The sequence below is a fragment of the Rousettus aegyptiacus genome, unplaced genomic scaffold, assembly GCF_014176215.1.
Source record: "Rousettus aegyptiacus isolate mRouAeg1 unplaced genomic scaffold, mRouAeg1.p scaffold_m13_p_13, whole genome shotgun sequence".
Classification (NCBI taxonomy): domain Eukaryota; kingdom Metazoa; phylum Chordata; class Mammalia; order Chiroptera; family Pteropodidae; genus Rousettus; species Rousettus aegyptiacus.
This window is the reverse complement of record NW_023416288.1, coordinates 1189299-1207323: the sequence shown is the minus strand read 5'-3', so window position 1 is coordinate 1207323 and position 18025 is coordinate 1189299. Positions and strand designations below refer to the sequence as shown.

Here is an 18025-nt window from a genome sequence, read left to right as displayed (position 1 = left end):
CTGAATGTCATGTATGAGACATTAGAATAGCAGGTTCAGGGGATGCATTAGAGTCAGTATTAAAAACTGTTAGTAGGACAAGGGCAATAGAAAAATAAAGATCTAGATTATCTGCTATTTATAAGAATCATTATTGAGTAAAAACTTTATTTTTAACTTGGCATCTCTGTTACAAAGTTAAAACAGCCCCAAAAGTCTTACTAAAATGACACACAAAGTGTAAAGACAGCTTTGCTCTAACTTTATTACAGATACGGTATGACATTTGAACATTTCACACTATATCTTCACTTTAGGGTATGCCAGTGGTTCTTAAACTGTTGCATATTGGAAATACTTGGGAATATTTTTAAACAATGCCTGCCTCCTACCCCCATATATGTTAATATGCTATACAATATCAGAATTTTTTTTAAAAGCTTCTACTAGACTAATGAGTGGCCAGATATGGAAACCATGGGGTATATACTTATCTAGTGAGGAAGAAGATTAGGTGGAGGAAGCAGGGTACTTATTGTGTGATAGATAACTTGATCATATCTCTTAAAAAGGAGTAGGAATTACTATGTGAGTGTACCTACACGGGGCCTCAGTTATGAGAAGAAAGTTTTAGTCTCACAGAAAAGCCTGAAAGCAGGGGAAAATATTGGAAGTCTCTGGAGAAATCAGGTCGTTGGAGTTTGAAGGGGGTGGTTTTTGATATTTTATGCTACTTAAGGTAGAAGGGCTAAATAAAAAAAGATCAATAGGAAATACGGAAAAGTTGATTGTTTTAAAAGCTGTTATGTATGTGTTATTTTAATTGCCAACCCTGAATGGTGAGTGGAAAATAGAAATGAAATATTTCACATTATTACTGAAGACCAGACATAGCTTTTTGAAGCAGTTGAACCATTATGGGATAAACTGGTGCAAATTCTTTGCCTTCTCTACTTCTTACTGATTGAACATAAGCTTCCAAGGCTCCCCTGAAAACCAAAATGAAAACAATGTCAAAAAATTATGTAAATAAAACATCTTAGAGATTATCATATAAAAGAAGCCCATTTGTAGAAGTGCTCTGCCCAGTTCCATAAGCTAAATGACTAACAGCCTTAAAATGTTTATTGGTAGTGTTACTATGGTTAAGGTACAAAACATCTTTCAGTCTGCATTGTACTCTGGTCTAATCATAGAATCAGAAGCTTTCTAGCCTCTGAGGTTATTCTCCGTTTCTCTTCACTAGTTCCTTGTTAAACACACTTCTCAAAAGCTACATGCAGCTTGTGTCCATTAGGAGCTCACACTTTGGGAAGGCATACTCAGTAAAGTGGTGGCTGGAACCCTTGGGTACACACTATATCACCAGTAGGTGCACTGTATTGTTTGACAGAACATGAACCAATAAGAAGAAGAAATTGTTCTTGGGCTTGAATTTTTCGCAAATGACATAATGAGGCATTCTGAACTTAGTCAAGGGTATGTGATACCAGTCAGTTATGATTATAATGTTTTCATGAATTAGATCAGGGGGTTAGTAAAGCACCCACAGGCCAAAACCAGTCATATGCATGTTTGTTCATGTGTTGCTGTGGCGGCCTTCACACTACAATGGCAGAATTGAACAGTTGAGGCAGAGACTGAATGGCCTGCAAAAACTAAAATACTTAGTATCTGGCCCTTCATAGAAAACATTTCCAATCCCTGAACTGATGTTCAGTTTAAGTGTTAGATCATGTTTAAGTGCGGCTAAAAACATTATTTTCCATCATTGGTACAACAAATTTTTGTCATAATGTTTTAAAGTTTCACAAAGAAATGTGTAAATGCTTTATAGAACATTTCTATGAAGATGTAAGTTAATACAATTAGTTCACATATTCAGCCTCAAGTCCCATCTAATATGTAATTCTTAACAGGCTGGTGGTTTTGCTCCCACTGAAAATACTTATCCTTGGTCAGGTTTGTAACTGTGGGGAATGTACTTGCTCAGTCTGTCAGTTGAGCTCACTAACCGCTCTAGTGCCTCCAGCTCCTATCCATTTTCATAGTCTTGGCTACTATATTTAACTGAATCTTCACTCTTATTTTTAGTCCTGGGCTCCTTCCTGATTTGTTTCTACCTGTGTTCTGGATATTTTTATCTGATTTCTTCCAGGTGTCCTTCATACTCACCTGTCAGTCAGAAACCTAGGGCTGTCCAGACCCACAGAATGAATGTATAGCACCAAGAGTGAATGAACTCTACAGGGTTTGGATGACAGTGAAGTGGGGATAACTAGAGAGGCTATGCATGTGTAGGAGCAGGGGTAAATGGGAACTCTCTACCTTCTCAAATTTGCTGTGAACCTAAACTTTCCCTAAAAAAAGCGGGGGGGGGGGGGGGGAGAATCCTAGAGAGAAAAAACATCCCTAAGGTGGTGGTCTGCCCACCTTCCCTTATTTCAACAAAAGGCACCATCACCTCCCTGAGGCCTCTGTCTTCAGTGCTGCTCCTAGTCAGTTACCAAGTCCTATTTGCCTTATGTATTCCCACATCTGGTTCCTCCTTTCCCCTTGCTTCAGTTTGAATCTTGCAATTTTGTGCCCCAATTACTGCTGTAGCCTTGTAGGTGATGGTCATCCTGCTGCTATCTCAGCCCTGCCACACTATAGCAGGAGCCATCACCTGCAGTCCATCACTGGTCATGCCCTATCCCCATTAGGACAATATCTAAACCCAGAACCCCACTGAACACCAGCCTTGTCACTGACACCTCTACCAAACCCCCGACCCCCCAGTTCTGCTACTGCTGGGTTCTAGACAGTTTGCTGTGGCCTAAAAGGATCCTCAAATAATTAGTTTCCATCGTTTGTGTTACCAACACATGTGCAGAGCACCTTCACCCTGTCTGACTCCTAGTCCAACACCAGTGCCCATCCAGAGATCGATCACTGGGGTGTGAGTATGACTGAATAAAGAGGTGTCTACCTAATAAGGCTGGGGCTGCAAAAGGGCCTGTTTCTCTCTGACCACACTGAATAATACCTCCTCATTATTGAGACACATTCTCTTAGGCCTTTCTCATTATCTTCTTTAATCTTGGAATGCCCTTTCTTGCTTTCTTCCTTGTACAGCTCTTTATTTAGGACCTAGCTCAAATGCCCTCTTTTCGATAAAGCCTTTCATAATTCCAGGCAGCACAAAAGAATTGAAACTACTTTGGAATCACATGAGCTGGTAGAAAGGTTTGTGACTTCTGCATCAACATCCTTGACTTAGCAGGATCCCAGCATTTGGGGCTCCCTGAAGGCTGGCTCTATGCTCTATTTGGGGCATGATTACTTTAAATCAGCACTGTGTAGGACTGGTGGCCTTTATTTAAGTAGCACAGCAGTTATGTCAGACTCTGCTCCACTACCCGGCTGTGATCTGGGCTACACCTGAGCCTGTTCGCTCATCTGAAAAATGGGAAGAATACCTATATGACATAGTTATGAGAATTAAAAGATTGCACTCTGAAGCACCTAGCTCTCTTCCAGGCACATATATGTATAAAGACTCGAAGACTGTTCTCCCAACCACACTTTCAGGAGGCCTCAGATTCTCCATGTAATTGAGCAAGATGTTTACACTTTAACCATGATGAATAAATTTTAAGAATGAATTAGAAATATAAGAATAATGTATTGAAAAGTAAATGCAAAAAGTGCAGAAGAAAGGAAAAAAGAAACATGATTACTGGAGTTCTCAAAAGAAGTAAAGGCATATAAAAGGGAATTTAATGCTCTTAGAGATAATGTATCGTGAGATACCTCAGTTCATGCCAGAGCTGAGCCTTAAAGAAGCTATTAAGGGGGTGGGGGCGGGGAGGCGGGAAAGACCATGCTTCTTTTAGTAATACTTTTCAAGTTGCTATGGCATCCTGGGTAATCAAGCTAATCCCCTGAATGTAGTCCCTGCAGATTCATACACAGCAGAAAATGTCCAAGGGCCCTAACTCTCTTTGAGACAGTAGTATATATATCAGTCTAAAAACTTAGTGCACTTAAGTTCTCAGAAACTGTTCTATAGTGAATGTATTAGATCCATTTTATCTAATAAATGGACAAAAATCAACTTAGTTTGATTTGCGTTCAAAAAGATAAGACATGAACTATATATACACTATACAGAAGAACGTTTAGAAATGAGTTTGGCTTAGTTTTTTTTGGGGGGGGTATTCATCAAAAACTATCAGAACTATGAGAAGAAAAACAGATTAAAGCTGCCCTCCTACATAAAATAAGAGCAAGATTTTCAAGCAATTATTAAATTACTTCATTTGCTTGAACAAAGCGTCAGCTCTCTTGGAAGTCAGACCAAGCATTATGTAAGAATTAGTCCCAACTCTAGTTTGTAACCAAAATAAAGCAATTCTTCAAGTTAGCCTTGTTGAAAAAATTTAGTAAAGGAATTGTACAAACAATTAGTAGAGAAGTGGCTGTGGTAACATGGCAGCACTGCTCAATGTGATATAAACTAGCCGAGTGGAGGCTTTTATGGAATAGAAAATTGATTTTTGTCAGGCATTAAATATCAGTGGACTTAGTACTGAAATGCATAAATGACTTCAAGATCTACATGTGACTTCACTGTGCTCGTAAACTCCAGCATTCTCTGGCTCCCTTTGGTCTCCTCTCGGGTGCCCAGAACTGGTGGGTATCTAGTGCGAGAGAGACACCAGGAAGAGACACCAAACACTACTCTCCACAACAGGGATCCTGTAGTCCTGCTGAGGTACAGGAGTGGAGGGAATGCTTTCCAGCCTATGGGCCCCGACCGCAGCAGGAGGGCTAGAGGTCAAGGAGACATCTCGCACCGAGAACTGTCTGATAATTGCATAGATAAAAAATACCAATAGGCAAATAAAGTTTGCAAACACTTTTGATATTCAAGGTATTACATTTAGACTAAGGAAAAGCAAAAGGAGAAGGTCACAATAAAAAAGAGTTGCTGCTTCATTGTAAATAGCAAGAGTATATATGGGTTTGAGGCCAATCCCACCAATTCTGCAAAGCTTGGGAAATCTTTGCATCAAAATCTCAGTCTTCATCTTTATTGAGAACACAGTCAACACTTATAGACCCACAGGTCTTCCCCCAGGTGGTAGCCTCCATACCTGAGGACACACACGTCTGGAGCACCTGCCTGGTAGGAGCTGAGTACGTACAATTTCCCCCACTCACACCACTTGGCCCCATGAGTCAGTGATTACTCTGATTTTAAAATTAACTTGACAAGTATCCACTCAAACTCTAGAGAAACATCTAGTGTCAAAGGAAATAGGAAGGCAGAAGAGAGTTCATTATTTGCCATTTATTCAACAGCAGTAGTCACCCTGTCCTCAATTTGTCCTACTTTATGACGACCTAACATATTGTGCTGGAAGAAACAGATGAGTATATAACAAGGTTTGCCCCAAAAGCTAAAACAAATTTACTGACATTTAAAGAGCAATACTTACCCTGGGTTTATCTACAAGGGAAAGAAATTCATCCAGTGGTGCTTCAGTACGCAGGGACAAAATCAGTTGTACAATTATAGATGAGAGAGAACATTTTCTCAAATGCAGCTCCACTCCTTGCCCACAGCTTGGACTGCGGCAGGGGCATGGTGTTTCTGAATCTTGATTTGCTGCTTAGAGCATGAAGGTTCTCATAGCAGACATGTGTGGAATGTTAGGTCTTATTTAAAAAGCATGACATTATTTCTTAGCATGATTTTCAGTTGCCAAATATAAGCTTAGCAACACCACTACTGATGAAATCATCCAGGAGACATTTTTAAAGAAAAGCAAAAGAAAACAGATTTCTGATGTGTCCTCAGCAAGCTATAGATGAACTCATTCCAATTTAAGAAGACAAAAATGAACCTGTTAATTTAACTGAATCCTAAAACCTCTTCTGTTATCCAATGGGTAGCAGCTGAGTCTTTGGGACTCCCTGAAGCTGATGGGCTGATATTTCTCAGTGGCCTCTCATGGCATCCCTCCTTGGTGGAGTCTTGCCTGATAACTAAAGCAATGGGTCTCAGCCTCGGCCGTGCTATGGAACTACCTGGGCAGCTTTAAGAAATCCTGATGCAAGGGCCCAGCCCCAGGGATTCTGAGGCAGTCAAGGGAGTGGCCTGAACACCAGAATTTTTAAAAGCCTCTACATGATTTTCATGTGCAAACATGGTTGAGAACCACATCACCATATCGGCCCCACTCTGGCTTTGAGGAACCCAACTCATCATCCACATTTAGGATAAAGAAAGGCGTGTTTGGTGCTGTGATCCCCAGATCAAAAGCATTAAGATCCCCTAGGAGAACTTAGAACACTTTCGAGAGCTATTTAAGAGGTACGGCTGATTGGATTCAGAGGATGACAGTGGAGCTGAATGATGACTTAAAAGGTTTTCTAGCTTAGCTGGATAGGTGATGGTGACACCTCAACCAAGACAGGGAGTCTAGAAGAATGAGCAGGTTTGACAGGAAAGATGATTTATTTTTAACATTTTGGGGTTGAGATTAATGTGGAACTTTGGTGACATATGATTGTAAGTTTGCTGGCCTGAGGACCTGGGTAATCGCAGTGAGTCACAGACGTGGAAGCCACTGGGATAGAAGAGAACACTAAAGTCATGGGTCTAGATGAACTCGCCTGGGGACTACAGTACAGAGAGAACGTGAAGGAAAACAAGCCAAGAGCAAACTGTGGGAAATGATAACATTTAAAAAGTGGACAGAAGAAGACAACTCAGCAAATGAGACTGAGGAAAAATGGCCAGAAAGGTTAGAACAGAAACAGATGGCCGTGATGTCATGGAAGCTCCAAGAGGGAAGGGCTGTGCCTCAGTTCACTTTTGTGTCCTCAGGGCCTAGCACATAGTGAGTATCAGTAAAAATGTGTTTAATTAGTCGATGGGGAATTTCAAGAAGGAAGTGATGGTCAACTCTAGTTAACACTGCAGAGTGTAAGTTAAGAACAGAAATGCTTGGTGGCTAAGAAGTTTCTGGAGATTTTGGTAAGAGCAATTTCAGAGGAGAATGCTGATGGAAGAGAGATACTTAATAAATCATATGTGACAGTTAATGCACCCCAACCTCGGCACGGCCGGGTTGTATCTGTGTGTGTTTGTGCGTGTGTCTGCACGCGCACATGCGTATGTGTATGAATACATTTGTGGGGCACTACTGGAGGGCATGTGGTATCTAAATGGCTGCTGGGTAATCTTGTTTTAAAAGTGTACTTGCATCTGTGCTCCACCAGTTCAATAACTGCAACACATGAAAATGAAACAGAAAATGTGGAGCTAAGACAAGGAGTCTTTTTATAGCTGAGGTTGGTTTTCAAAACCAAAAGTGCGTAATTCTTAGGACTGTATCAGACATGGGATAGCACAAAAGAGTTAGAAGCAAAGGACACGGAAAGCAAAAATTGTTGCACCCAATAGTTCTGACTGGAGCTCCAGCACGCATGCTTATGCAGTGACGGGGTCCTGCCACAAGGAGGTGCCATCATGTGTAAGCATCCCCGCCCCCGCCCCGCCGCCGGCCCTGCCTCTTCCTTTTCCCCTGGGTCCCCAACTCACTCTGATCTTCTAGAACAGATAGGTGTCCCTAAAACACATGGTTTTACCTGATGAGTAGGAGCCTGTCTTTTTCAGATGGATGGTCATCCAGCCACTGGGAGAAGCGTGCGTGGGACCATTCTGCCCTCTGCAGGATTGAAACACAGAGAAGAGAGAGCGCATGCGCATTCCTCCTGTGCCTGGCAGCAAGCGCTCTCAAAGATGCCCAAGGTGAAATTACTTCAAATGCCCACCTAAGGAAAGGAAGGTGGGTCAGCAAAGGAAATGGGGTCTCCATTAAGAAAGCTTTATAAACCTAAATTATTCTTGTCATTATTACTTAAATGCTAATTCTGGATTCACTGGGTAATTCTTACACTGCAGAGAAAGTAGTGGGAATTTTCCTTCCTTAATGATACGTTGCTAAGACAGAAATCCATGAAAGAACACAAAAAGAAGGCTAGGAATACTTCGTTCAGTGAGTGGGCTGCGCATTCACAGAGTTAAAAGGGAAGACTCAAAAGAGGGTTGTGGCTTCACTTTATTACCTGGAAGGGGGATTTCAGCTCTGCAGGTGCTCTCGTGAACAAAAACTGAATAATGACGCTAAATGGAATGATGTCCCCCAGGGCGGGACTACTGGCCACATGTTCACTTGTCTGGAAGAGCAGTGGTCTAAAAGAAGAAAAAACAGAAGTTATTTCATGCTGTTAAATACTAAAAAGGTAATTTGGTAGAAGAATCATAATAGCATATTAGTAGAATATAACAGCATAGTAGTATAACAGTATAATAGAAGAAGAATGAATAATAGCATTCTTCCTTGACTGGCTAATTCTTAACCAATTCTTAAGCCAGCATTTAGCCACATGCACATCCACACATTCTGGAAGGCTGACCTGCCCTTTAGCCCCTTCCTTGATCTGATCCCCTGTTCACTGGCCTGTGGGTCTCACTTTGCTTCCGGGTGACTCAGCAAAATCCTCTCTTAGATTAACCCCCTACGTGATTAACAGGCTAAAATCAAAGCACATAATAAAGCCTTCCAGTAGTTATAACTAATAGGTTCTTATCTTGTTCAAAACTTTTAGCTTTCATTGTAAATAAAATCCTTCTTTGGGTTATAATCTAAGGTAGGTAAATTCAAACATTTTCTATATAACTTCTCAAAGGGCAATTATGTCCTTGTACATACAAAATTATTTTATTGCTGAACGTTCCATCAAAGATTTATGACAGCTGCCTTCTAATGCACTGCATGTCAGTGGGTTGTCATCCACCATTCCACAGGATCGTGTAGGCAAGTCTACCCCTCGACCAGTCATCTACCATCTTGTCACAAAGCCAGCAACAATTATTAGACACACTTATTGACCTTGGCTTTGGGCTTTGATGGACAGAAATGGATTAGAGGACAAGCTGTAGAGGCTGAAGCTCAAGAGGTAAGATAGCCACAGCTCCCGACAGCAGCAACAATGCTGAAGCAAGTGAAACAGCTCGGTAGCCTGGGCAGCAACCTCACCCCATTGGAATCACTCCCGTCTGTGGATAAAGGCCTGCACACACTAGAGACCAGCTTCTTCCTCACACCGATGGTCAGGTTTGATGTCAAGTCAGGAGTGCTCACAACAGACAGTTGGCTCTTGTTATATCCAGAATATTATTAGAAAGAATGTCTTTATATTAACTATGCTATAAGTGTATAGCGTAAGTATAAGTATCTCTGATAAGGACTATTCTAATTTCAATTATTTATCAAACAACATTTGTTAGTAATTTATTTAGATACTGTAGAAACATTTCAGTGCATTTGTGTTGCCTACAAAGCTCCAAGCTAGACCCTGTACAGGAGTATGACGAAGGCCTCCAATGACTACCAAGAACGAAGTACACTTGTCTTGAATATTTTCAAGACCCCAGTTATCTCATAATATTTCAGCTGCAGATCATTAGGCAATGACTCAAGCACCTAGTCAGGTACGAAAATGTGGCTCAAGGAATTTTGGTTTTGTCCATATGCATCCCTGTAAGTCCTGCTCTGTGTATGGGTGACATTGTCTCCATCTAGGTAAAAGCTCCCAGTTTTAACAAGGGCAGCAATAACAGCAATAGCTACCACATACAGCACTTAATGTGTTAGGCACTGTTTTAAAAGCTTTAAATATATGAGAACTCATTTATTCCTCTAAATCAGGAGTCCTCAACTCCTAGGCTGTGACCTGTTATGGACCAGGCTGCACAGCAGGAGGTAAGCAGAGGGCTAGCGAGCGAAGCTTTGTCTGTATTTGTAGCTGCTCCCCAGCACTAGCATCACTGCCTCAGCTCCACCTCAGATCATCAGGCATTAGATTCTCATAGGAACACCGGTCCCTGGGGCCAAAAAGGTTGGGGACTGCTGCTCTAAACAACCCTATGAGGTCAGTACTATTACACTCTTATTTTACAGATAGGTAAACTGAGGGGTAGAGAGATCAAGTACAAACTAGAAAAGTACAGAACTAGGATTCCTCCCAGGCAGCCAGCCTGGCTCTGAATTTTCCCCTGCACCCTCATGTAGGATGTCAATGACAGCAGCTGCTCACCCTGTTCTCAGATAGATGAATTCAGCGAGAAACAAAGACCCCTGAAGAAAGGACCATTTCAAACTGTCAATCACTCCTGTAGAAAACCTATCTGAAAGTAGTGTTTACAGGACACCCATGCAATTTATTATCTCTTTAGGTACCCCAAACTCTCTCTCAGGTCAAAGTGGACTCCTGTAACCTATGTACTTGAACCATTTCATCACAGTCTCTCTTGGAATTCCTTTCTTCTGGTATGACCATTAAGTTCCTGTAGGGTACCAAGTGGTGCTGTCTTAAAGGCCTCTGGAAGCTGAGTCTGGGTTGAAATGAAGAGAAGGATGCACCCCAGCTTCACTTCCCACAGACTGGGAGACCTCCTATCTCAGTAGGGGAAGCTGAAACTTCTCCCAGCCCACGGCCCCTGGGTGCCGAGCAGCTGGTGTTCCCAGACAGGTCCCTGGACCTCCAAATCGTACCTGTGACCCAGCAGTCTGCTTACTGCACCACTGACAAGGCTGCTCCCATGTCTGAGCTGTAGAAATGGAGAGAGGCAGTGGGGCTAGGGTCCTTCATTGCATCACAGGCTTACACTGCAGGCCCAAAAGGCTACTCTGAGGAAGGTGGGGAGACACGGGAACCCAGGCCTTTACTTCTCTTCCTATTGTCCCTTTCCCTTTCCCCCTGTAAAGTCCACTCTTTGCCTCTGCCACGTGATATGGTAGGATCCATCTTGAACCCTGATTCATGACATGAGGAAACCTGGGGAAAGTTTCAAATTTGAAATTTACCTATAGCAATGAAATTAATTTTATAGTTTGAATATTTGTTTTTATTTTCCTGCAATATATTCTTGATGTAAACTACAAATGATAAAATAGCTGAAAGGAGGGAAGGAAGCAGGAAGAGAGGAATGATCTGTAATGTGCCATGTCTAGTAGGCCCACATACATCGAGGGTGCTGGCTGAGATGCTTGCACAAGCCAGGCCTGGTAAAACCCAGCTAATTTTAAAATGGGATCTTTTGGTCAGTCACCTGTCTCTTTGGAGCTCTGAGTCACAGTAGTTATTTTTCTGCCAGGACCAAATCTTCCACTCCAGCCTCTAACAGGACTGTCAAAACGGCCATAGAAAGCAAAACTGAATTTGATTCCATATTATGCATCACTGACATAATTACGTAAACATCAAATGAAGACATTTTATTTCTGGTGCTTTTCAAAGAGTCTGACAGAACACAGCTGAGAACCTCCCTTCTCTCTGAATCCAAGTGGAATCTGAAATACTGGCAATTTATAAAATAAATCACCATCTGATGTGATATAAGGAACAAAAGCAAATTAATTAAGGTGTTATAAAACACAGACAATTCAAATGCCATAATATCATTTTTAGAGAAAAATAAATACAAGAGCACTTTCATGGTTAAACTTTACAGCCAATAGATAGTCTTAATTAATTAAGTATTAGGTCCCATTAGAAAAATGGTATTTCTGGTAAGAGATCTCCACAGTTAAGTGACTCATAGCTGTGTAGCTGTCAGTCTTGTGTTAAGGACAATTACAAAGTCAAGAGAGACAAAAGTCCTGCTATTCCTATGTCCACACTTAACATCAGTGGTGACCCATGCTATCTGCCATTACCTCCTGAACAAACCTTTCGGTGAGGGGCTGGGGAAGGCAGCAGGACCACTAAGACAATGCACTGAGAACTGGGTCCAGCATTGAATGAGGTGGTGAAAGGAAACACAATTCCTCCCTGCTCAGGACACACTGAGGGCATTCTCAGAGAGGGAGGGAAGAGATGAGTATCAGAGGCCCACAACAAGTGAGGGCCTTGATGGGGCATCTTTAGGCCCAGATGTTGTGGCATGTGGGTCCCAGAACAGAGTAAAGCAGGAGGTTGGTGATGGCGGGGGCAGGGTAGGTCAAGGCTCAACGTAGAGAGGTTAGAGGATTTCTGGGTTCCTCTTTTAGAGTCTAGATTGTCAATCTCAGCAGGCTCAGCATTGCCAATGGATCTTCTGGAAGCCTATAAGAGGCGAAAGACAGTGAGATCTTTTGATAGCAGAAGGTCCCCACCAAAGAAGGAAGTTTACATTCTCTTTAAATTTTCTGACATTCTGGATGATTCACAGAGGCATTCAAATACTCTTCTAGGACAAGAGAGTAAATACATAGGAACTTTAGGAAGAAGACGTGGTATGCAGTGGTCACAAGCAAGGACTCTGGGATCGCGCAGCCTTGCATCTGAAATGCAGCTCTGCAATTCTCACACAATGTGCAGCCTTGGCAACTTCCCTTCTCTTAGCATCCACTGCCTCATGGGAGTTATACCTGACTCGCAAGTGTTGTGAGGGTGAAATGAGACAATGTTAGTAAAATACTTAGCACAAGCTTAGCATAAAGTAAATGATCAAATAATGATTGCTAAAATAAAAGCTGTAGCAAACTGAATATCCATCTCTCCATGTTTACCGGGTGCTCCTAACACTACCAAAGTACTAGTAAACGCAAACCAAACCAAGCACAAGGTGTGGCTGCCTTCTGGCTACACTGTTGAAGTCTCCAATTGGGAATTAGGAATCCAGAAACCTTATGGAAATAGTTATTTCAAGGGATGGATTAATGGGCCCCAGGTTCACAAGTGAAAAGAAAGGACAAAACACATTTCGGGATGATAAGAATGGCAGCTACAAAGATGGCTGCCTTTCAGTTCTACATACACTCAGGCATGGAGGGTTGGGATTTCAAGCAGCAGATGATCACCAATACCAATTGTAGAGGCAGAAATCCCTCACTTACAATTAAAAAGTTGACATGAACGCTATACCCTAGAGTTATTGATGGTTTTCTTCTTCACCACTCCTCAGCTAACAGACCCATTAAATAGCCCATACCTCTGGACAGCTTTCCCTCCTCTCTCATTAAACCAAACAAAGCTTCCGTCGGAGCAGGCAGTGGACAAAATTCAGGGACAAAGCTGTTCCCTCCAGAGCAAAGGAGGTGGTGCCTGCTGAGGGCAGGGTTTGTGTTCCTGATGATGCAAGTCCTGCGCCCCCTTTTAGTTCTCTGCCTCATGAATATCTGTGTTGAGGATGCCGAGAGTCAGAGCTTTCTAGCTCCTAGCTGGTGGTGCTCTGCCATCTTGTGTAGACACAATAATCACCCAGGAACAAATCCCTAATGTCAGCAGCTTTCTGAGGAAGTATTCTGTCCAGCGTAAGAAAAGATTTCTTTTGCCTGAGACAGTCTAATGTAGACAGCAAAATTTAAATGTTAAGCCTGAAGCTTGCTGGCTTAATTAAATAACGCACTAATATCACCATCAAGGAGAAAGGGCCCTGTGGCAGACGGCTATGTGATGGAGGAAGGGCACCCGGGGTCTGTGTGTACATGAGGGGTGCTGCCCCTGGAGTCTGGAACAGGGGCTTTCTGGCTGGCACTGTCACGCTCCCTTGCAAAGGGCCAGTTGCCCTCTCCTGCAGCCATTGCCACTTATTCGGACCAAGGCCCAACCTGCCAGGTGTGGGCTGTTTGGCTGCCTGTTTTTCTTGTCCCCCTCCCTCTCATTGCATAATGTTTTAATATATTTTACATTATTTTTTTAGCTCCCTTGTTATTTTTAAATGGGAAAAACACTGCAAGAGAAATTTTTAAATGTTTACTGATTTTTTTGACTGCAAATATAAAATGGCTATAGCAGAAAATTTGAAAAATACAAAAACCTCTAAAGGAAAAATCACTAGTGACAACCCTACTACCCAAAGGTAACATTTTGATGTTTATCCTTCTTGACTTTTCCTCTCCACACCCATATATTATTATTTAAAAAGTAGTAGTAATCATATCATATATATTGTTTAATAGCCTGTTTTTTCATTTCATGATATATTAAAAAGTATTGTTGATATTATTAGTTATTAACAATATAAATTGCTAGATGCATGTATTTGATCCTATGATGTAGCATATATTATTTAGCCAATCCCCCACTGACCGCCATTTAGCTAGTCCAGTATGATTCAGAACCTTTGAGGAGATCATGAACGAGAGCCAAGACAATTCTGTACATAGCCACTGGATGATACTTATTCCCTGTCACAACCCACAGCACAGATGGGAAGATTAACAAGAGTGGGCCCTTCTACTGCAACTGTTCAGGACTAATTTTGGATTAGAGACAGATCTCTAACAAGTTTTTGCAGGTAGGCAAATAGAGGGCCTACAATTGGGTAACTAGAATCAAGATTACTCTGTACTGATTTATTCCTCTCTAGGAAGGGATTCTGCAGGCCCCTGCAAACAGGTAAGCTTTCCTAAGTCAATTCTCTTCATGTGACAACTGTGGAGATGCCAGCACGACTGGGGGCTTTCCTAGCGTTTACAGGCAGAGGCAGTGGCACATACTGACATCTCTCTTCTCAAAAGACGAGACCTAAAACATTCTTGGCAGACTAGGGCTAGATTTAACCCCAGAATATACTATACTATGCTTTCATTTTATTTCCTAATCTGGTTAATCCTAAAATCTTTACCAAATTGTTGTCCAAGTCCCATCAAACAACTGAGAATAATGCTAGGATCTATTAAGAGAATTTTGTTGATTCCATATGAATGTAGGAATATATTGGTAGATATAAATCTCTGTTAGAATATTTCATTGAATTCAAGTTATGGAGAATGCTCCATAAATAAGATAAAATTATTCTTATTACATATGTGTCAAGGCCTTGGGAGCTAAGGAAGCTCAGGTGTATCAGAATCCCAGGAGAAGAGGGCATAAACCTTTATAGTTGTAGAAAGGAACAAGCTCTGCCCCTGTCACTAGAACAGCTAAAGTTCAAGTTAAGGGTCCTGCAAGAAAGGTGACAAACTAATAGACGCAAACCACTGGTGAGTCCTGAAACCAGTTTAGAGGGTTAAAATAATCCGACAAAAAAGAAATGTCAGAGACTATCGCATGAAGAGTAATTACTGCTTCATGACACACATGTGGGTGTGCATCTGTAGGTACATGGGTTTGTATGAAGTTACATGTTTGCATGTGAGTCTATTCAAAATTGTAATGTAGAATAACTCTGACTGTGAGTCATAGTTAAAAGTGTGAAACCCATCTAGATTGACCATTGCCCCGTGAGAGGAGCTAAGTATAAAAATGTAGAATTTTCTTTTATTATACATTGATCAATCATTAATTTTTTATTTCATAAATAGGTACTAGAAGGTATCACTATTCAAATGCTAACAGACCCTTTAGTGTCCTCTTTTCATGTGAGAATTGGGAGGCTAAAAGAAAACTCCCATCTTAAATGACTTTTAACACACTGGTCTTATATAAACCTGTGGATCTTGTATCACCATATTGTGACATAACTTTAATAAAAGCCATCTTGCTTCAGCAGACAGAAAGATAAGCACTATTTTAATACAAACATATGCAATAAACAACTAAACATGGAAGCCAGGACAATTAAAAATAATAGCCTAATCTTAATATAGCAAATCGAAGTCACAGCTTTTTCCAAACCCTTTTCATTAACTAGTTGCTTAATATCCTCCAGTGTACTAACTGATTCTGTTACTCAGGGGAGCATTTTATCACCCAGCAGGGACTGTTGTATTACCATCTTATTCAAAGTAAGTGATCTTACAGGAGTTTTATTAGGGTTATTTTCATTATACAGACAGATAACTAGTGGATCATAACCCCAAGACCTCTTAATCTTTCAACTTCTCCATGTTTGGTAGCGTCCCACTTTAAGTTTTTTGAAATTCCCACTTGTGATTCCATTTAAAATTTTTTTGAAACCCACCTCTGCACAGATCAGCATTTGAGAAAAAAATTCTTATGTTGGCATTGAAAAATATCTTTACCAATTACAAAGCACAGAACTCCCTTTTTAATTAACGACTTGGAGTCTTATATTTTGAGTGACATTTCACCTGAATTTTCTACTACCAAAAGCTGGGATGACAAGAGAGTGAAGTGATTTAAAGGACATACTGCTTATTGGTTACTCGTTTCTAGTACTGAGTCCATTTTTACAAAGCCACATGCCTGAACTCTCTTACCTAATCTTCACAGAAATACATTCCAAGACTATTATATGCTGTTGGATATTATAGACAGTTCCTTTCTGGTATGCTGTGGTCACAAAATGGTTATAAGTATTATGTTGATCCCTTCAGCCCTCAGGGATGATCATCTTTTTGAATATATATACATTTTCTATGTGTGCCATGGTGTGAAAAAGTTTGGGTTATTGAATAAACAGCCATATGTACACCTTCTTATTTTCTAAAATCTGTTATTCATTAAGCTAATGTTCCTTAATATCGGAGTCAAGAAAAGACCTACCCAAGCATTCATCACTGAAAGGATTTTCCCATTAAATAGGCATATTCTTAGATCATGAGTATAAATTAAGTCACTGTTTTTCTCTTTTGAGCTGGCTTTCAGGAAGCTCAATCTTAAATTTTGTGCTCAACTGCACTAGCCATCTTCTGTCTAAATCATCTACTACATTCACAGTTATTCACTACACTTCATCACTAAATGCAGTTCTTTTGATACTCTATTCAATAGTTTTGTTATGGAATGTAACCTATGAACTATTTAGAAGTAGACTGGATTGAAAATGATAAATGAACAGTGAAAGTTTCAGAAAAATGTGTTTATGTAATTATGAACTACCTGGTATTACTATTCAATATATTTCTGTAAGAATGGAATAAAAAAAATCCCCCTAGAAAGAGCATAATAAAATTTACCAGCTCAATCTTGTGAATTGTAACTCAAAAACAAAACACACACACACACACTCATTAGTCATTGCATATAATTTTATACAGGTTTCTGGTTTGAATAAAAACTTCTGAGATAAACCATATGAAGCTGCCATTATTGTAGGTAATAAAATAGTTAAATACCAGCAATTTTATAGTTCAACAGATATAGGAGAAAAGGATTTATCTGCTAATAGGCTATGGATATATTAACAGCAATAACATAATTATGTCTCACCTGAATGACCTCAACATTCGATAGGACTTTCCTAAATCGGATACTCTTCTGCAAAATGGACCCACAGCCAACTCCATCTGAAATATCAAAAGATAATGTTCATGGCATTTTATTTGAGAATCCTAAAGTCAACTGGGGACACACCTTTATCACAGAAAGCTGTAACTAATAAACTTAATTTTATCTGGACTATGAGGCAAATTTTAAAAGTCAATCGAATTTATTAAAAGGCAAGAACTTAGAAAACTTTTGCATTTATTTACTAAAGGTGTATAAGATGAGACAATTCCCTCAAGAAAATAGAGAAACATTTTTTTGTTATGTAAGAGGAGAAAGTTTAGACTTTTTCTCCATTGAAAATCAGAAAAAGGAAGGTTTTCAAGACTAATTGTGTGCCTATATTTTAAGTAGTCATAACAAGTCTTTTTACATGAAATGTAAAAAATGACAGTTTTTACCAGGTTGGTCCAACTAATTAAAAGCGCTGACTCAAGAGGTAGTACATCTGTGTCAGAATTCCAGTCTACAATGACTAGTTGTTTGGCCCTGGACTTAACTTCTTTAAGCCCCAGGTTTCTTATTTGTCAAATGGAGATAATAATACCTACTTCATAGAATTATGCAAATAAAATAAGCAATTCCACAAAGCATTGTGGCCATGGCATATACAGTAAGTGCTCTTTAAATGCTGGCAATTATTATCAGTATTTTAAAAACTTTCCATTTAAATTATTAGCAATTTAATTTGCTTCCTGTCTCAAGAATTTAGCAAATATTGGTTTTGCTTCTCTTTATTTTCCTCCTTTGACTGGAAATTTTACTTGTCATTAACTGGAGTTTTAGGCTACCTGTTCTTTATCTACCAAGTACATATACAAAAATG

General features: G+C 40.3%; 1 protein-coding gene across 4 annotated transcripts in view; it reads right to left on the bottom strand.

Moving 5' to 3' along the window:
• Positions 1-220: 220 nt before the first annotated feature.
• The window catches only part of COG5 (component of oligomeric golgi complex 5), a 275480-nt gene continuing 257675 nt past the window's right edge, over positions 221-18025 (bottom strand). For 2 of the 4 annotated variants that reach the window (XM_016145848.2, XM_016145850.2), the window contains exons 19-22: positions 17143-17219; positions 8104-8230; positions 7624-7703; positions 221-968 (exon numbers count right to left, since the gene is read on the bottom strand). In XM_016145848.2, the coding sequence (XP_016001334.2) occupies positions 854-968; positions 7624-7703; positions 8104-8230; positions 17143-17219 (399 nt within the window). In that variant the 3' untranslated portion in view covers positions 221-853. Of the gene's footprint in view, positions 7810-8103; positions 8231-17142; positions 17220-18025 lie in introns of all 4 variants that reach the window. The other 2 variants (XM_036230277.1, XM_016145849.2) reach the window with 2 other exon arrangements.